Source organism: Coffea arabica, chromosome 1e, assembly GCF_036785885.1.
Source record: "Coffea arabica cultivar ET-39 chromosome 1e, Coffea Arabica ET-39 HiFi, whole genome shotgun sequence".
Lineage (NCBI taxonomy): Eukaryota > Viridiplantae > Streptophyta > Magnoliopsida > Gentianales > Rubiaceae > Coffea > Coffea arabica.
The window spans coordinates 40,413,042-40,434,742 of record NC_092311.1 but is presented as its reverse complement, the minus strand read 5'-3'; the positions used below and the strand labels follow the sequence as shown (position 1 = coordinate 40,434,742).

The 21,701-nt window shown below is 39.0% G+C and overlaps 1 protein-coding gene across 1 annotated transcript; it reads left to right on the top strand.

Moving 5' to 3' along the window:
* The first annotated feature begins 15,323 nt into the window (after positions 1-15,323).
* Positions 15,324-15,982, top strand: LOC113740862 (uncharacterized). Its single transcript, XM_072071388.1, has 2 exons — positions 15,324-15,328; positions 15,439-15,982. The coding sequence occupies exons 1-2, from the start codon at positions 15,324-15,326 to the stop codon at positions 15,980-15,982; spliced, it is 549 nt and encodes a 182-aa protein (XP_071927489.1).
* The last annotated feature ends 5,719 nt before the right edge of the window (positions 15,983-21,701 follow it).

Below are 21,701 nucleotides of genomic sequence, written 5' to 3'. Positions count from 1 at the left end.
TGATAATTTGGGCATTTTCTAGGGTCAATTTTGGACAGAATTGGGTTTAATTGCTGCCATAGTGGGGGTATCTTCTGCTATTTATTGAATTGTTGGCCTTTTGATTACTTTTTCCCTGCGACTCACCAGTGGTACTGGTTGAGATCTTTTGCTTATCGTTATGGCTTATATTTGAAGATACTTGCTTATTTTGAAGTTTCAGTTCTTGTGGTTGAGTTGCTGCCGTTGAATTTAATTCTTTCCTGTCTGTGCACCAGTGGTACTGGTTGCGGTGTTGCTTACAATTCTTAAATTTTCTCGAATTCTAATCGGTAGTTGCTGGAATTGCTTGTTTGCTGGGATTCTTAAAATTCTTAAGGCTTGGTATCTTGAAGTGGGTAATTGAATGTCCAATTGGTGACATTTGTTGAGTTTCACTTGCTCCAATTGGTTGAATTCTTTGCTCTGTTGGGGTCCCTGTTGGTATCGCTTGAGTTCTGCTTTGTTAGTTTCTGTATCGTGCCCCTTGATCTTATTTTGACTGAATTGGAGACCCAGTGCATATTCATTCAATTTGCTGTGTTGTTAGGGTACTTTTCTAGCCTTTGGGGTGCCTCAGTTGTGCATTTTATTAATTGGGTTGGCCATGTGGTTCCCTTCTTTCCTGTGTATACACCAGTAGTACTGGTTGTGCTAATTTGCTTACAATTTCTTATTTCGATATGATTGAGCATCTGTGACTGAGTATCCTTCGATCTTGCTGCTTTGTTGGGATCGTTTTTGGTGTCAATTGAGTATCATTTGGTACTTTCTGTCTGGAGTCTATTGAGCTGCCTTTGGTTGGGGTTTATTGCATTTAATTGGTGCATTGGACGGCTCCTGTGCCATTTCCGTTGCTTATTGAAGTAGGTTGCCTCTATTTGCCTTGGGAGTTATTTGCCCCAATTGACTACCATTTTGGTCTTTTCGATTTCTGGTACTGCTTGGCGTTGCTTGGAATTATCAATACTTTGGGTTGGTCATTTGCTTTAATTTTTCCCTGTGCCTGCACCAGTGGTACTGGTTGGGGTGTTTTGAATACATTCATGGATTCTATATGGTTGCCTGTCTGATAGCCAACTAATACCCTTGTGATTTGGTTATTGTCCGACTTTTGAACTACTGTTACTGGAGTGCCATTAACTATCAGGTAATGTATCTTAGAGTAAGCTAATTAGATAGAAGAATAGTGTTTCCATTAAGGGAAAAATAGGTACATAAAAAAGTAAGAAACACTTAATGCACTTTTATGTATAGTATAGATATGCTTTTACTTGCATATAAGGATTATACATTTCTAATCATCTACGACTATCAAAATGGTGTTTCATTTACTTGTTGGCTTCTTTCTCTATTTTAATGCAAAGCCTTATGTTTGCTTCAACAAGGAAGACACTCTTTTGGTTGTTTTTCTGATGATAGTAAGGTCAAAATCTTGGCAAATAATGTAATTGGCAGTCTGTTGCTACAAAATTCAACTCTTGGTTCAGTTAATTCAATAGGACATCTCTCTAAATCATTGTGGAAGGTCAGCTACGGAAACCTTGTTCTATATTTCTTGAAGTAATTGTTATCTGCATTATCAATGTAACTAAAGATTAGCCAGCAATAAGGCCCATTTCAACTCTCGCCTGAATTAAACTTGAGGATGAAAACAACCCCATTGCCCTGGGGTGTGGTCTAAGGAGGTCTGTATTGGATATTCTTGTCTCTTATGATTCACTTTTTATCTCTTATGAATCATTGAATTTTACTTGGTCCTCTTTTGCATGAACTTTTTCGCTCTAGCATAGTTGATATGCAAATTTCAACGATTTGAAAACAGGAAGAAAACATGAAATGTCTAATAACTTTAGATCTAAACAATCTACTGACAACTAAGGAACACTGTTGGAATGATGCAACTTTGGTTGCAGCTTTCTAACTTTAGAATAGATCAATTTAGTTGAATAAGTCAAGTTGTTAGTAAATTGTTAGAGTTGTTCCACTTTTTCAATATTTTGACTAGTTTTAGTTTGTTACAATTTCTAGTATTTTAATGAGATTGTTTAGGGGATATTTACATTAAATTTGTTCATATGCCTCTATAAAAGGTGAAGTTGATGAATGAGAAATGATAAGTCTTTTTTTTTTTTTTTTGCAATAACAATGACAAGTATTGTTTCTTAATTTTTTCCTATGGACTATATATGTACATTATCCTTTATCAACGTTGCCAAATTCTTGAACATTTGGAAACATTAAATTCTTATTGCTATTGCTAGAGTACAATTTTACACGAATTACCCTGCCATAAGTTTTGAAATTAATCTATTGGATGTAACTACAAAAGCAAATAACAACCTACTAAAATGTGCTGAAGTAAAACATTCTTGGAATGGATTTATGATCTGAAATAGAGAGGTCATCTCCTCATCATTCCTATTAAATAAATTTCTTATAGATCATTATTGATCCTTTATGGAGTTTTCCTAATATTTGCATGCTAAACAATAGCCTTCCCATATAGATTGATTATTATCAAAATCAACAAATATCAATAAATCGTGCTCAATAAACGTCGTCAACAAGTTGCATTGTTATCATGCTATTAGTAATTGTATCAAAAAACAATTGGAAGTGGTTAGGAAGCGGGTATAACAATTATGGCTAGATAGAAAAGTTAATCGATTCTATTTTCATTTGTATATTTATCTTTTCCCAATTGTATATGTGCATCACTATTTTCTTATGTGTTGATTTTCTGTTAGACTCTAATTATTTTTTCTAATTTGTCAAATGGAAAAAAACAAAATTGTTAGGCAATAAGAAATCATCTCCGTTGTGTATGGCATCCAAAAAGTGGAATAATTATAACCAACAGCCTTAGTGATGATCCATTTCAAATAGTTTCACCATGCTTTGCTTTATCCAGGAATGACTCTTATCTCATATTAGCATCAGGAAGAAATAGTTTCTTTGTTCAACACAATAACCTTTGAGGTAAGTATGTGATTAACATCTTTAGGAGGTGATCGCAATTCTTAGGTCAAAAGGTATATTGAAATTTAATCAAACTGAATCATACTAACATAAGAACTCGTGGGAACTTATTTGTGAAAATTTCATCGCTTATTAACTAGTGCTAAACAAGAAATAATCAAGACTTGCGGGTTTTTTTAGTACAATTTAGTTTTTTTTCTCTCTCGGGTTTCCTGTTTTAGAAATTTAGGGTTCTCTGGTTCCTCGTGCATGGCAGCCGCGGCTGCCCCCTCATCTCAGGGTGGGGGTCTGTCTTCTTCCCCTACGTTCAAGAAGAAGGCGTTTTCTGCTTTGTTCCAAGATCGGTTGCCGTTGGAGATGGTGAAGGTCCAGGCGGCTGTCTCCACCCATCGTGGAGAGCCTGCGGTGGTCTTCAATGCGGCAGATATTGCTGCTGTGGCGTCGCCGTCCCGCTTCACGTTGGTTGGGAAGTTTTCCAATGGCCGTCCCCTTTTGCCTGAATTGCGTAAGTTTTTCTCTATGCTTGATCTGAAGGACTCAGTGTCTGTTGGTTTATTAGACGCTAGACATGTTTTGCTGTGATTTAATGAAGAGGCAGATTTTCTTCGTGTATGGGCAAGAAATGTGTGGTATGTTCATGGGTGTCCTATGCGGGTTTTCAAGTGGAGTTCGAAGTTTCATGTCGATAGGGAGTCGTCCCTAGTTCCCGTTTGGTTCAGATTACCCAAGCTTCCTGTCCATTTGTTTGCCAAGCCTTGTTTGTTTCACATTGTCTCCTGCCTGGGGAACCCGCTGTTTGTTGATGCGGCAACATCGTCTTTTATTCGTCCGAATGTGGCGCGGGTGTGTGTGGAGGTGGATCTGCTGAAGTCGCTCCCCTCTAGAGTTTGGGTAGACATGGGGGATGGAGATGGATTCTGTCAACCATTGATCCCTGAGAGCCTTCCAAAGTATTGCGGTTTTTGCTATCGTCATAGGCATGAGGAGGGCCACTGCCATGTGAAGTTCCCAGAGATGCGAGTGTCGAAGGGGCCGACTCTGAAGGTCCCTGGTAGTGCTGTAGAATTGGATGATGGGGGTAAGTTGATTGCATCTTCAAAGCCTCTAGTGGGTGCAGGGGAGTCGCTAGATGCGGCTGATGGCAGTGGGGCTGCTGTTTTGCCTGGGGTGGAGGAGCCCCCTGTGGCTTTGGAGGGAGCAGTTTCAGGGATGGGCTCTGATGCTCCGTTAGCTGAAGGTGCGGAGCAGATTACTTTGGCTCAGTCCCAACAACCTGGGCTTGCAGGTGCGGTTGCGCCGCGGGCATTAGAACGAACATTATCAGGCAAGTTGTGCTCGGATGCTCTGCTGTTGCCTGCGACTGAAGGTGCGAATGCAGAGCAGATCTTTTCTGCACAGCCCCAACAGCTTGGGCTTGAACGTACGGTTGTGACGAGGGGTGAGTTAGAATCGGGTTTGGGGTCAGCTGCTGCGCCAGTTTTGACAATAGATTTGGGTGTCCTGCCTGCCAATCCACCGTCGTCCCAGTTTCGGGTGGCGGAGCTGGTGGAGGAGGCGATTGCTTCCGCTGCTGACAACCTCATTCACAGGTTGGTTGATCAAGTAATCGACAACTCCGATGAGTCGTCCATAGGGGCTGACCTGGAAGTGGGGGAGCTTGGGGGAGGTGGTCTTGAGCTGGCGGGTTCAGTGGAGCAGGTCAGGGTGGAGGTGAGGGAGCAGCAGGGGGCTATGGTCGCTAACCTTAATCTTTCTCCTCGCAAGGTGGATGTTAGGGATGCGGTGCAGACGCGGTTGGATGCTTTGGAAAACCCGGAGGAGTGGCATACAGTGGTGAGCCGTCGCAATAGGAGAAAAGGTGATTCACCCCCCCTTACTTTCTACGACCACGATCATGATTAAGGCTATGTTTTGGAACGTCAGAGGAGTGGATAATGCTCTCACCATTGCACGTTTGAGGAAGTTGAAGCGGATGCATCAGGTTTCTTTGTTAGCGATGTGCGAACCAAAGGCGGGTCGCGAGCTGCTTGATTTTATTCGGAATAGGCTGGGTTTTCGTCATGCTATCTCTAGCGATGAGAGTCGGATTTGGGTGATGTACGGGCAAGACTATAGGTGTGATTTGTTGGTCGCCTCACACCAGTTCTTGGCGTTGGAGGTTACACATGCTGTTTTCTGTTGCTCTGTTGTAGTGGTCTTTGTCCATGCGTCGTGTGCCTCTCTTGATAGGGAGGCGCTGTGGCAACAGTTAGGAGAGGTGTGCCCTCAAGGGATGCCGGAAATTTTTTTTAGGGGATTTTAACGTCATTGTCGGGGCGAATGAAAAGAAAGGGGGTCGCCCATTTCGTGCTAGGGAGTCGGAGCCTTTCCTGAGTTTCATGGAGGGTGCTGAGTTAACAGATTTAGGGTTCTCTGGGTCTCAGTTCACCTGGTGCAATAATCGTTGGGTCAGAGCCAGGGTTTGGAAACGCCTGGACAGGGTACTCGTTAACCAGGATTGGTTGAGTTTAGGGGTGAACACGACGGTGGCTCATTTGAATAGGGTTGCCTCTGATCATTCCCCCTTGTTATTGTCTTGTTCTTTGGCCATGGGTGGGGCGCCTAAGAGTTTTCATTTCTTGGACGTTTGGAGGTCACATGCGGATTTTCATAATGTAGTTCGTCAAGCGTGGGAGGTGGAGTGTGATGGGCGGCCCATTCGGGTTCTACTCCGAAGTTAAAGGCGGTCAAGCAGGCTTTGCGTACATGGAATAAGGAGACTTTTGGCAACATTTTTGACCGTGTCAAGGAAGATGAGGCAACAGTGTTGGCACTGGAACGCTCTTTGGAGGAGTGTCCCTCGGGGGAGGGTGAATTCCAGCTCCTCCGGGCGCAAGGGGCGCTCAAGATGTCCCTGTTACGGGAGGCCGCTTACTGGCGTCAGAAGGCACGGCTTCGGTGGCTTAGGGAAGGCGATGCCAATTCCAAATTCTTCCATGCGCAAGTAAAGCAGTGGAGGGCTCGGTCTTTCATCCATCGGATGAAGGATACGAATGGGGTATGGACGGAAGAGCCCTCCAGGATTGAAGAGATGGCGACCACTTTCTTTGCGGACATTTTGTCGCAACCAGGACATGGGCCGATGGATCTTTCGATGCTAGAGGTTATACCTTCGGTTATCACTGTGCAAGATAACATGGAGCTCCAGCAGTTTCCGACGGAGGAGGAAGTCAAGGCTGTGGTTTTTCAACTAGATGGTGGTAGTAGTCCGGGTCCGGATGGTTTCACAGGATCATTCTTCACTTCATGTTGGGATATTGTGAAGGGTGAGGTTTATCGGGCTGTTTGTGATTTTTTTACAGGTGCGGAGCTGTCTTGGGGGTACACTGCTACGTGGTTGGCCCTGATCCCTAAGACTCCTGGGCCGTCATCCTTCTCAGACTTTCGCCCTATCAGCTTGTGTAACTTTGTTAATAAAATTATGTCTAAGTTGTTGGCGCGACGTTTGGAGCGTGTGTTGCCACGACTTATCTCGCAGTAGCAGAGTGGCTTTGTGAAGGGTCGCCAGATATCGGATAACATACTTTTGGCCTTAGAGATGTGTTCAGCCTTGGGGAAGAAGGTACGGGGATCCAATGTTGTCCTTAAATTGGACATGGCCAAGGCATATGATCGGGTATCGTGGAATTTCTTGATCCAGGTCACGCGTAGGTTTGGGTTTGGGGAGCAATGGCTGGATATGGTTTGGAGGTTAATTTCTTCGTGCCACTTCTTAGTATTGGTTAACGGAAAGCCGTGTGGTTTTTTCCGTTCGTCTCGGGGTCTACGGCAAGGGGACCCATTATCTCCGGCTTTATTTATTATAGCGGCTGAGGTGTTGTCTAGAAGCTTGAATGAGTTACCGGGGGAGTCGAGGTTTGCTCCGTTCTTCGTGACGCGGGAATGCCCTCCTCTCACGCATCTTGCTTATGCAGATGACGTAATAATCTTCTCCAACGGTGGTAAGCGGTCCCTTGAGTGTGTCATGCGGGTGCTGGAGGGCTATCAGGGGGTGTCTGGGCAGTTGGTGAATGTTGCGAAGAGCTGTTTTCTGGTAGATAGGAGGGTCTCGTTGGTCCGTAGGAGGTTAATTGCGCAGGTCACTGGGTTCCCTGCTAAGAGTTTGCCAGTAACCTATTTGGGTTGCCCATTGTTTGGGGGGGAGAAGAGTGAGGTCTTTATTCGCTGAGTTACTCTCCAAAGTATCTCACCGAATTTCGTCTTGGCAGGGCCGATGGTTATCAATGAGTGCGCGGGCATTGCTTATTAAGCATGTATTGTCGTCCATGCCGATTCATATGCTGGCAGTTTTGGAACCTCCAAGGGGGGTTATCTCTGACCTCAAGCGGATGCTTGCTAGATTCTTTTGGGGCGAATCGGAATTTGGTGCCAAACGTCATTGGGCGAAGTGGGAGAGGCTTTGCTTCCCGGAGGAGGAAGGGGGGGTTGGGTTTCGGTCCCTCCAGGCGGTCGTTGCGGCGTTCTCCTGTAAATTATGGTGGATGTTTCGGTGTGGTCAATCTCTTTGGGCGAAATTTATGAGAGCACGATATTTTGGGTCTCGACACCCGAATCAAGCTCCGTTTCCTGCTCAGCTGTCTGCTAGTTGCAAGTGTATGCTTGGGGTCCGGTCGTCAATGGAGCAATGGTTAAAGTGGGATCTGTCTAGGGGAGAGGTGGCTTTTTGGTGGGACAACTGGAGTGGTTTGGGCCCTTTGGCATGGCGGTATCCTGATTTGGCGTCAAATGCGATGGTCTCAGATTTTTTACGAGAGGGTCAATGGGACTACTTGGCTTTAGCGGGGTTCCCCTCGGAGATTATAGAAATGGTTCAGGGGTCCTTCTTTTGTTTTGGATCGGACCCGGATGCTTTGGTCTGGAGCTTGGATCCCTCAGGGGTTTTTTCGGTGAGGTCTGCTTATCAGCTTGTTCGCCCGGCTCGGGCTCACTCCTGGGTGTGTTCCTATATTTGGCAGTCGTCCGTTCCAAGGAAATTTTCCTTCTTCATGTGGCGTTTACTAAATGGCCATCTGCCAGTGGATGATGTGCTGCGGAAATTCCAGATTCATGGTCCTTCTAAGTGTCATTGTTGCTTGCCGGCCCAAGGTGAAACGTTGCAGCATGTGTTCTCTACTGGTCAATTGGCGGGTGTGACATGGATGTTCTTTGAGCGCTCCTTAGGAGTGTCTATACGAGGTATGGCCGTTAGGTCTCGATGTTCTGATTGGTGGATGTCCCCTATTAAAGGGAAGGCGCTCCGCTGGGTGTCCCGGATTCTTCCGGTCCTTATTCTATGGTTCTTATGGCGTGCCAGGAATGCATCCAGGTTTGAGGGGTGCAAGGTTTCTGGGGTTCAGGTTCGGGTTTCTATCTGTTCCGAATTGCAAAGGTTAGCTCAAATCCACTTTCCAGGGATCGCGCTTTTGCCTTGCCAGTGGGAGGGGTTCCTAGAGGTTTTGTCTTCGGCTAGAAGGGTGTTAGTAGCTAAGGCGGTGAGGTGGACTTTCCCTGTGGAGGGTTCTTTTAAGCTTAACTCTGACGGTTGTTCTACGGTCGGTGGTAGTGGGGGCGGTGGGGTGATTATGGATTCGAGGGGAAAACTCATTATTGCTTTTGCGGATTCTTTTGGCTCTCTGGATTCCCTGCAAGTTGAGGCTCGGGCTCTCTTGTTAGGGCTTCAGCTGGGGTACAGCTTAGGGATTTTGCAGATGTTTGTTGAATCTGATTGCTTGGTCTTAGTCAATTGTTTAAAGGGGGTTTGGGGGGTTCCTGCGGTGATTCGGCCAGTTGTTCGTGATGTTCGTCTGGTTACTTCTGCTGGCCATCAGTTTGGTCATTGCTACCGGGAGGGGAACATGGTGGCGGACTCGCTCGCAACGTTTGGGGTGGAGTGTGGCTCTCGATCTATTTTCACGTCAGCGCCTCAGTTGCCCCTGCGCTCTAGGGGGCTTTTATCTCTGGACATGCAGAATTTTTGTAGTTTTCGTTTTTCTCTTAGGATGTAGGGATCTGGATGATTCCTTGGCGTTGTGTTCTGGTTTTGATGAATAAAACAGGTTTGTTTTTTTTTTTTTAAAAAAAAAAAAAAAAAAAACTAGTGCTAAAGGTAGAGAAAAAAGCAAAATGCATGCAGAAAATATAAACCAAAACACTTCAGTAATGTAAACAAATGCTTATTCTGACTTCCACAGATATCCTATCAATCTAATAGCTATTACTGAAGGGCAACTCAAAGTTTCCAAATTCTTGAACACTTGAAAAAACTAAACTGCTATGTCTATTACTAGATTACCATTTTACATGACCAGTTTGATTTGTCAACTGCAACTGCAGAAAGTGAGAAGCTTCCCATTGGCTCCACCTGCAGCTACATGTATGGCATTCTAGCCCCACAAGATAACAACCTAGTTGCTATTGGCACAGACGATTCAACTATACTCGTCTACAACATGTGAGAGTCTGAGTTATAGCACTAATTTTGCACATGTAAAGCTTTTAATTATTTTCCATACATTTAACAGCTTGTAAATAAGCTTACTCTAATTTGAAAAGGATTAGTTGCTTAGCCTTTTCTAACACGTTAAAAGTATTGGTCTCTACTACAGTAGATGCTCAAGTTTGTTCTAAATCAAATATGTCAAATAGGAATTTGTGGTCTTGAGCAGCTAATGTTATCTAATTATCTATGGGCAAATCATTCCATGTATACACAATTTGATTTCTTCACTTATAGCTAGTTTGTGAGTTGAGGATAGAAAAGAAAAGAAGAGAAAGGATAAAAAAAAATTTGTAAGCTTCCATCAGTTTTCCTTCGCTTTCCGCCCGTTTTGGTCAGAAAAATTTTGCACTGTAGCAGCGCTTGGCTTCTCTTCAAGATCCGTTCGTTTCTTTTCTTTTCCGTCTCACTTAAATCTCCCAAACGTGAAAAGTCCACATTTCCCTTCCTTTCTTTTCTATTCCTTTGAAATCTGAACTCCCAAACTAGCTATTAGTACTACTATCTAAAAATTGTTAAAAGAGTAATTCAACAAAACAAATATGTTCTCGTCCTAGACTTCTTGTAAGATTTATTAGAAATTTTCTTGTTTAATAGGAACTAAATGTAGGTTTTGTTGAGTATTTGGTCTAAGATTGATAATTGAACCAGTAATGAAGAGGTATAAAATGTCATATGTAAGGATAAAAAAACTGACTACATCATAGTTTGCTTTGTCATACATAGGAAAGAGTCAAATTTCATCAGCACCAATTTGTAGTAATAACTATTGTTAGCAAAACACTAAACCAAGCCATTTCCATTGGTTAAGATAGGTTTCATGATTTATTGTTTAGTTAATAGCATATGGTTGCAAGATTGGCTTACCCTTTCCTTCATTTCCTCCTTTTGCACCACCCATTTTCCTTTTATTTATTTATTTCTTGCATCTTGATTATGCATGTTGTTTGTGCAAATTATATGAGTTTAAAAATTTCCAAAAAACTGTTCCTGCTATGACCCCTCATGTATAAAATTCCTGAATCGTATGATTCCTCTTTGTTGAAAATCAATGTCTGGAATACAATTAGGCAGGAGAAAAAGAAAAGCATTTCAATTAAGATATTAATTTGGTGGTGGTTGTTGTTGCAAACATCAGAGACTGATATCCAATTTCACAAGGATCAAATGCACTTTCTTGCCACCACGAGACTCAACTTGCAATGTATGAATAAAAAAAGCCTGGAACCCATCAGCAGTGCAGTTGTTTTACCACTTCATCCTCCACAAACACTTGGAGAGGAGATATATTGTATTTGACTTCTTTAGACGATCATTTCTCAAATACTTGTAGTGGACCATTAGAGACTTCTGTTTAAGGATTTCAAATGGAAACATTTTAATTCATGTCGCAACTAGGTGGTATTTGCTACCATGAGAAATGGAGTTGTTATGGTACTCAACGCTTTAGATCTGAGTCCAAGATTAGAGATTGATCCCTCTGCTTTATCTTCCACCGAACAATGGGTACGTAGAACTAGCTATAAGGTAAGATATGGACATACTAAAACATTCACCTTGACTACATTGTATTTCTCACATCACTTATGTCTGTAAGAGGTTGCTTTTCAATCTACTACACTTTTATACTCTAGACACGCACAAAACTAATTCGTCATACATCTACTTTCTGGCAAGTTTCGATAAAATCTTAGAAAGTTCTGTTTGTAAACGCTTTTAGTTTCCTATTCATGATATTTTCTTTAATCTTAAGTGTTGGCCTAATCAGCAACATCCCTCAGATCCCGGCTCGAAGGGACTAACCGCCCAGCCCGTGGCACCCAGGGGTGCAGCCCCTCATGCTGGCCGAGCGTGGTACGGTGCTTTGCGCTGCCATTGTGGTTAAGGAAATAAAGTTGCGCCTTCGCTAACAGCTATAGCTTTTGGTGCAATGGTAAGCGCTTGATCCTGACAAGTGGTATCAGAGCGAGGTCGCGGGTTCGAGTCTCCCTGGCTGTTGCTGGGGGAGGGATTGTTGGCCTAATCAGCAACATCCCTCAGATCCCGGCTCGAAGGGACTAACCGCCCAGCCCGTGGCACCCAGGGGTGCAGCCCCTCATGCTGGCCGAGCGTGGTACGGTGCTTTGCGCTGCCATTGTGGTTAAGGAAATAAAGTTGCGCCTTCGCTAACAGCTATAGCTTTTGGTGCAATGGTAAGCGCTTGATCCTGACATTAAGAATGCCCATTACTTTTGTACATTCTTAATTATTTGAATTATCTTGAGATTACTAATTTGCTTTTCTAGACTTTTTAGTTATGGTCATTTATATCTTTCTGAATTATAGTCATATATAAGTTTGCTAAGATTTCAATTTGAGGTCATATGTAAATTTAACATGAATTAGTCAACTTTAGGAAATGCTAATAATTGATAGCTTCAATATCATAAGTATATAGTCAAATATTAAGTAATTTTATCTAATTAAAATAAATCAAATTCTATGAAAAAGAGATGGGTAGTTGGGAGCTTTTTAAGAGCTGGAGTCTGGAAAGTTGTTTTCAATATATATATTTATTTATTTATTTTCCACAACCATGAGGATTAAACCCTTGGATAACTACCTCTTCATGTACAAATATTAATCCTGTGGTAAATTTTTGGGATAAGTGTAGGAGATTCCACTTATTTCAATTATTTCCCTTACATTTGGTAAACATATAGTTGTCCGATTGAGGCTATTTAGTGTTTGAGATTTGTTTCCAGTGGGATAGTGTACTAGCTCCTCAATTTGTAATGATATACGGTTGCAAAATGGTAAGCCATGCCTTTATTAGATTGTTTAAGGATCCAATTATGCCACTAAAATTTCTCTTTTCAATGGTAAGTTCTACATTAGTCTATGCCAACAAATTATATACTTCAAATTATGTGTCTTTCTAAAACATCAAGACATGTTTAGAATGGTTGCATCCTAAAGATATCAGGTTTACTCGTTAACAAGTACAAAAATGTTGAAGTAACTCTCTACATAACAATACCTTAAGTTTCAAAAAATAAGTAGTAGGATTTGCACGTGCATTATTTGTGCATTATGAAATCACAATTAGCTCTTTACAAGCATAAACTAAATGAATGGATTCTTGTTCTTTCCAGTTGTCACATGTTTGAATACTTGTCCAACTAATGTTGAACTTATTAAGTACACTCATGCTTTTCAAATTTAATGTCAATTCAAAAATATCAAAAGAATTTTGAAAAAAAATAGAATATGGTCATCAAAAGTATGGAAATTTATTAATAAAGTTTAAATTTAGATAAATTCATATTCAAAGGAATTGGTAACTATTCAATAATTATAAAAAATGGTGGGATGTGTGTCAACTTATTATAAAATCCCAAATAAACCGGTAATACAAAAGGTAAAATACAGAAAACCTCCTCGTGGTTTTGCCAAAAATCAATCGGACACCTTATGATTTTGAAATGTCCATATAATCCTCTTAAACTTTAAACAATATGGAATTTCACTTGTAACCTATATGTGACCTACAAGTGATGTATTATTATTATTATTATTATTTAATTTTTTTCTTTTTATATTTGGTGCTTAAATTCCTTTGCCTAAACTATCTTGGATGCTTTTACAAATTTTAAAATTTTTGAGATACTTATAAAATTTTTAGAAAGTATTCATCCCCCATCTTCTTTTTTCCTCCCCCCTCCTCCACCAGCCGCCACCATTACCCACCACCACCGTCTTCTCATATCTCTCTCTCTCTCTCCACTTCCCTTTCCCTCCTCCTCTTTCCCTTTCCCTCCCTCGTCCTCTCTCCTCTTCTCTCCACTACAAGAAATTTGGCCTTTTGTGACAACATTCTCTGTGACAACAGAGAAACTTGTCACAATTGAAAACTTTAGTGACGAGTTTTAATGTCGTCATAGTTGATCGTGGGTTCACCCGGCAACAGTGACAACATGGGATAAGTCGTCACAATATGGATGGCGCGCAACTAGCCAGTGTGGCGGGAGATCACCATTGTGACAACTGGAAAATAGGTTGTCATTGAAATTGGTCCTACAGTGATAACTTAAAATATCGTCACAATATAGTTGTCAGTTCTAAATTAGTGACAACAACTAGTCGTCACTGTCCAAAGTGTTTATTCCCAACTTACTTTCACTAATTCTACTATGTCACCCTAATTTTTTCAATATGGCATATATGTTGTAAATAAATTTTATTAATTCTACTATGACACCCTAATTTTTACATTTTAACCCCACATACCACTTTAATTTTTTCAATATGGCCCATATGTTGTAAATAAATTTTATTAATTCTACTATATGACACCCTAACTATTACATTTTAGCCCCATATGCCACCCTAATTTTTTCTATATGGCCCATATGCTGTAAATAAATTTAATTAATTATGTTATGACAACCGAACTTTTATATTTTAGCCCCGTATGTGGTAAACTAATCTCATTAACTCTACCATGACACCTTATCTTTTGCAATTTAGCCTCGTACGTGATAAACCAATTTTATTAATTCTATTATGGCACCCTATGCTTTACACTTTATTTTGTGTTTATCATTGGCAAAATAAGGAAGGTATTGTAAAAAAAATGTATACCTATTTTTTAATTATTCCAAATTTAGCTAATACCTTGTTATAAAGTTAAAAAATATCATGAATTCATTATTTAGTTCTCTTGACAACATATGGAAAATTACTGATTAACATAGTGTGAAAATAATGGCAAAGAATAATAAAATTTAATATGAAATTAAGTAAAAATCTTGACAATTGCATGACTGGCGTTTGTTATGTATTACAATTTACAATAATCAAATTTTTTATGGTGTATGAATCAGTACTTGTATCAAATAGATTTAGTGTTTCATGCATGTATTAGTAAACCATTTTGGTTATTTGATCAACTAAACAGATTGTTTGGTCTTGTCAAACCACAATTCGTGCATAATTGATAAAATTATTAAATTGATACCAAAAATATTTACATTAAAAGGTCTTTTTTTGAATCATAAATATATTTTTAATAAGCCTTTTAGTTTTTGAACATTATTTTTTGTAGAGATCCTAAAAAACCTATGTTAGAACAAAAAGAAAAAAATCAAAAAATACTAAATTTTCATATTCCAAAGTTTTAATATAACTTGTGAAATGAAAAAGCTCAACATAATAAACAATGTTAATTACACAAAGATTGGGAAAAGAAAAAGAGATAGAAGGCGTTACTTTTATTAAAAAAGGTTCAACAATTTAGAGACAAGGCGTATTTTTTAGTGTGCAATAGTGGAAGCGGGAAGCTGAAAATTGAAAGAGTAGAGGCGGGGTTCTAAAAGAAGCAGAAACGACGTCATTTAAAGTTGATTTGGAAGAAAAACACTCAACACTTGGCCAAATTTCAGACAAAACTCATTTCCCTCTTTCTTTGCCTTCGGACACCATCTTCCCAACTCCCTTTTCCCTCTCCAAAAGCCGCTTCCTCTAAAGCCCTTTTCCACACTGCTTCCTTCTCCTCCTCCTTACTATCATCATCATCATCATCGCCCAATTCCAACTCCTGCAGTTTCGTTTATTAACCCCCAAAATCACCACTCCATTATTTTCTCAAACGCCCACATTCCCCACCACCCCTCAACAACCCCATTTGGCTTTTCCCATTCCCTCAATTCTTCACTGTTTCTCCTCAACTCATTCTTCTCCACCTCAACCTTCTTCCGCATTTTCTCTGACCAAAAAGCTAAATCTTTCCACTGGAATTACGCTCTTGATGGAATTCACCCTAGAGAAAATGGGGTCATCGGGGATAAAGGGCCAATCTTTGCTGCAGTTTTGTTGGGATGGCTTGGGTCGAATCCGAAGCATCTGAGGAGGTATGGTTCCATTCTTGAGAATTTGCAAAGTAGGCCAGATTTATTGGAGAAAATCAAGGGAATTATTGTTGATTCAGGAGGTGACGCTAATATAGATCCCAAGGTCTGGGCTGCTGGATTTACTGCAGCCCTGCTAAAGAAATACAATTCATCATCTTATCCATCAGTTGTAGCTGTAGGAAGAAATCAATTGGAAAGTGGAGTTGATACCTCAAAGTTGCGAGAAAAGGAGCCCCTGTCCGTTAAAACCTTACTTTTGTCAGCATTTGAGAAGCTCTTCTCTTATCTCCTAAACTTGAACGACGTCAAACAGCAGTTGACAAAGATAATCTCCGTCCTTTCAAAAAACCGGCCTTCTTTCCCACATCTTTATCTGTATAGTACAGCTAATAAGGTCATTCCATTCTCATCAGTTGAGTCATTTGTTGAAGAACAGAAGAGAAGTGGGAAAAATGTGTGGGCATTCAACTTTGGTGCATCACCTCATGTTGACCATTATCGGACTTTTCCCAGTGTATATACATCAGAGCTTGAGAGGTTTTTGAACGAGTGTCTGGTCATAGTGAAGAAGTTATAAAAGTTTTGCAATTTTAGATGATTTAGGTTGAAATGCTGCACAAGTTATTGTTTGCCCTGTGCAGCTGAATTCAGTTTCAAGCAGTGGAGATTCCTAACAAGAGGTAATTTTGGCCTAATGTTACTCAAAACTGCAAACTCTTGTTTCTGAATATTTCCATTGAGATATGGTATTTCATTTTTGTCCAATGGTAGCTGTTGGTACTCTTGGTTCTGTAATTTAGCAATGAGGCACGTATCATTCTCAATAAACTTTCCCATCATCTTTGTTAAAAAAAAAAAAAAAAAGAGCTACCCAAGCTGATAGGGCAGCTTTAGTAGAGTAGTAGATAGCAAATATCCCTAAATTGAGCCAGTACCATGAATTTTGGGGAAAAGCCAGAATTTGAAGACTGAATCAGAAGGAAAACAAGACCTAAGGTTGTCATGGCATAATTTGAGGTAAATGATCTCAATATTTTCCATTTATTTTCGAACATTTCTGTCTAATGGTTGTTTGTTAATGTGTCTTCTGCCCATTATGTGTAGGCTTATCACAGTCTGTGCTTGGATTTGAGTTTAGTGTTGGGTGTTGTAAATATCTGTTGATTGTGTAATGAAGGGATTTTCTGAAGAGTTTTTATTCTGTAATTTTAGATTTGATATTGGTTGGTTCCTGTTTAAAAGGAAAATGAAGAACCCGTTTCTTGACTCGATATTTCTATTCCTATAATGAGTTGGACAACAGTAGGTTGAGGCCAATTTTTCTGTTGAACATTTGAACCGACTGATTTAATTCAAGGACTTCTTCCCCATTGCCCCCACTATAATGGTGGGTAGTGATAAGAGAAAGAGTTTTTCATAAGAGGACATATGCAATAGACGTTTCTGATGATCATTACAGTTTATGTCTTCGGAAATAGGCAAAGGATGCAGTATATTTATCCAAAATAGTGAATTTATCCAAAAAACAGAATGAATTTGTTTGATCAGGCACATGTGTACTATGAAACTTCAAACGATTGTGTAGCCTTTCTTGCTAACTATGATAGGAAAGTAGATGCCAACGTCACATTCAAGGGGAATTCATATTTCCTTCCTGCTTGGTCTGTGAGCATTCTTGCAGACTGCAAAAATGTTGTTTTCAACACAGCAAAGGTAACTTGTAGAACACTTGCATTAAGTTAGTTATATGCAGGATAGACACAGCGAAGGGCCAAGTTTTAAATCACAGCCCCGCTTAAGTTTAGAAATTTTTGCAACTCTTTCAAGATTTACTTATTTTGAATAGAGATTGTCCTAGTGCTGTATCTTCTTCTCGTCCACTCTGCCAAAGAGAGAAAATCTGTTTAGCTATGATGACGGCCTGCTTGTGAATGAATGGAGCTTCTTTTTCAGTTTTAGAATTTCTTGTCAACAACTACTGCTGACTATTCTGCCAAGCAAACAGAATTCTCTAGTTGGTTTTGATGTGCTTTATATAGGATTGCACTTAACCTGTAAAGAGTCCATATATGGTTCTACTAATTTAGATAAAAGCATTTAATGCCAAAGATAAAGTAAAAACATGGTACTGACAGAAGCTTTATGGTACTGAATCATTAATGAGGTTATTGTTCTTTAACAAGTCAACCACAAGAATATAGTTAAACTACTGGGTTATTGCTTAGAGACAGAAGTTCCTCTATTGGTCTATGAATTTATCCCTAATGGCACCCTCTCCAACCTCATTCATAATTAGATAGATGATTCATTCTCCTTCACTTGGAACTTCAGACTAAGAATAGCAAGTGAAGTAGCAGGAGCATTGGCATATTTACACTTGGCAGCCGCAATTCCCATCTATCATAGAGACATCGAGTCCAACAATATACATTTGGATGGGAAGCACATAGCCAAAGTGTCAGATTTTGGAACTTCAAGGTCCATTGAAGCTGATAAAACTCATGCAACTACACTTGTTAGAGGTACTTTTGGCTACTTGGTGATAGCACTAGGTTGGCTCCAGCTGCCTTTCCACTATTATGGGATACAATTTAACTTCGAAACCAAAAAATGTAATGGAGTTTTTGTTTTGACATCTGTTATATTAGTCTTGTTACCCTCATTCTCTCTCTCTTTCTTTTTCTTTTTCTTATAATTTATATTGTAAAAGCAAAATGGATTAACGGCCCACTCATAAGCTTAGTTGAGCACAGTATATACGACAATGTCTCATCAAGAAGAAAGAATCTTATGAAAATGAAATAACATTTTGGAAATGGACAAGATTCTTAAATTTGTTAGTCATAGCACATTTTTTATTTTTCCTTTTTAAGAGCCATGAATGCTATTACTGCTCTACTCAATCTATAAGTATAATTAATACTTTCATGTTCATACTTCATATGCCATTCAAGAATTGAATAGGATTCTCAAACTAAATAATAGACTTGTATATTTCCTTGTTTTCTGCTTCTTTTTTTCTTGTCATGTCTTCATAACAGCACTTAACTGGAATTGCAGAGAGGCTAGCTAAAGCCTAAAAGGTCAGCAATGGGAGAAATTTTTATCCAGATAAGAGTTTTGCTCAAACTCAATATTCTATTAAGGACAATATGGAACTCTATTGATCTAAACAACTACCACAGTTCACTAATTCGAAGAGTTTCTGTCATTATGAAACTGAAGTATACATAAAGGTGGAGAAAATGAAGACGATGGCACGAATATCTTTGTGACAGAACTTATCATGACATAAACTTGACCTGTATAAACCTCAAGTAAAAATTTTCTCTTTACCCATTTTTTCCTCACTCAGTCCTACCACTCCTAGTTAAAAATCTGTCAGTACCATGTTTTTCAGTCCATTTTCCTCACTAAATCTTAGAAGCTTTATGCATGTAGTTTATTCTTTTTCTCAACTTTCTGTGCAACTGATTTTGTTCCTGATGGTAACATATCTAATCCCATTAAATGGGTTGTTACACTTGGTGCATTATGTTTGGTGTTCTATTTTCTGTATATTTGTTCACTAATCAGCTTTTTCATTGGAGCCTCAATTGAAAAATGGTTCTCAGCTTTTTCATTGCCTTTTTTGCAGCTGCTTTACACTGGACTCAAGAGACAATTAGGCCTGTTTTTACCTCTGTTCTTCTAATTTTTCATTACTTGTCAGGTAACTTCTTTAAACTATGTTTTAATAGATTGTTTTTGACTTATTAGTCTCTCTTTTAAAGGATGCAACTGCAACAACACTAACAGATTTGCAGTTGCTGCCACTTAACAGTTCCATTCCTTGTTCCTTCAAAATGAAATTCATGGATGATTGTCTAAGCTAGCAAAAGTGTATGTTTAATATATAATCTGGAAAAAACACAGAGAAGTAGAGATTTTCCTGTTTTACCCCTTGCCTACTTATGCACATTAGGAATTGCACTTATATCTTTATAGATTCACCTCAAGAAATCTATTGTTTCATAACTAGCTTATCTATGCTTATTTCTGGTTGTAATGTGTAGATAAAAATTTGTGACTTATGTTCTGGATTTGTAACTCTAGGACATGGACAAAAATTGGATGAAACTTGATAATAGAAAGGACGAGTCTTATAAACTTGGGGTGGCTGCTTTCTTAAAATTCACATATTCTTTTATTTTGGCTGAAACTCTTTTTTTGACTAATTTTTTGACTTATTAAGTTCACAATAGTTGGATATGCTGAAACTCTAAAAAAAATGTTTATTTTCAATGCAGTCTAGCTTCATATTGATCGTGAGAAGACTGTTGGATATGCTGCTAGAGATGATTGAAATATGACATTGGTGCTATAGTCTATGTTTTAGTTTAGAAATCTAGTACTCTTATCTTTTGGGAAGGATATGTATTGGCCATTACTACTTGAATTGATTATGTGGGATTTAGGACCCAACATTTGTGGTTCACTTTTGTTTTGATTAATTTATAGATGTGTTATGGCCAAATATATGAATTTGCGGCATATATTCTACGTTGATTTTGCCTTTTGTCAAATTAAATGTTATGGTTGATTTTGCCTTTTGTCAAATTGAATGTTCTACTATAATTGTTGAAAATGCCATGGCAATACTATATTTGTAATGGCCAATTTCAACTCTTTAAGACAAACTCAGTGATAACCTTCAAAGTTGTCACTATCATGCAAATTTAATTTTTTACTATAATTGTCGGAAATGCCGTGACAATGCTATATTTGTAATGAACAATTGCAGATCTTCCAAACAAAGTTGTAAGTTCACTAAGTGACGACTATTCTTGTCACTGAATACTAGGAATGATAGTGACAAGTTCAAGTCGTCACTGTAGAGTTCAAATTTGTGACGACTTTTGCTACCTTTTATGACAAAAAAATATGTGAAACAGTGACAAGAAAATTCGTCACAGAATGACAACCGTTAGTGACGACTTAGTTCTCGTCATTAAATAATAAGATTCAGTGATGACTTTAAAAGAGTTGTCACACGTACCTATTTGTGACATAGAATTAGTGACAACCATGTGACAATGGAAAAAGTCGTCACTATATTCATATAATGACGACTTTTTGATTTTTAGTGATGACTTTTTATTGTCACAAAAGGCCAAATTTCTTGTAGTGCTCCATTGTTCCCATGCCTCCCTCTCATTTCCCTTCCTTCTAGTGACCTTATCTAATCACACGGAGAAGATCTGGTTACGAACAGAGATTTAGTTGCAGCCAAATCTTCTCTCTAGTGACCAAATCCGATCATCAAGAAAGAAAAGGATAGAGAGAGAGAGAAAGGAAAGGGGGAGAGAAGAAGGGAGAGGAAAAAGGAAATGGAAGGAGGGAAATTAGGCAAGGAGAGAGAGTGGTGGCGGATGGTGGTGGTAGGTAGGTAGAAGATAGAGATAGTGGTGGTAGTATAGCAGTGGCGATTGTGTGGTAATGCAGGAAGACAGAAAGTGAAGAAAAATATATATAAAAAAAGGAAAGGAAAACAAAAAAAATGAAGGGAAGAAAGAAAAGAAAAAAATCAATAAAAAATGGGCTACCAGTACCATAGCAGGTCAAACAATGCTATTCCACTTTAGTTTAACCACAAGAAGGTTATGTGGGTATTTCAAAATCATAAAGCAGCTCGTTGATTTTTTACGAAACCACAAGGGGTTTTCTGTATTTCATCTTGATCTTAACACAAAAGTAATTAATTCCTCCGTCCCATTGAAAGTGTCATATTTAGGGGTGACAATGGGGCGGGGGATCCTTCCCCCATCCCCCGTCCTATTGCCTATTAATGACCCCCGTCCCCCACCCCCGACTTCCCCCGCCCCGCCCCACTTCCCTCGCGGGGGCACCCGTGGTGTTAAAAAAAATTATTATATAATTTATTATAATTAAATTTGAGCAAATAATCAAGTACTAAAATATCAACACATCACCAAATTATTATTCATTGTAACTTCACAATTGAAACTCATAAAAATAATTAAACAAAAATTATTTGAATACAATCTAATATGATAAAAAAATATAACTAAAATAATCAAGTTTTTACTTTTGATACCAATACAATTACTAAATTATTATTGTGTTTTTTTAGAAAAAAGTGTTATTGTATTAAGTGTAGTTAGGAATTTAATATAAGTGTATTAATAAATTTAATATAAATAATTAATAATTTTTATTAATAAACACGTATAATTAGTAGTATAATTGATAATATCATTATATATATAATTATGTACATACATATATTTCAAACG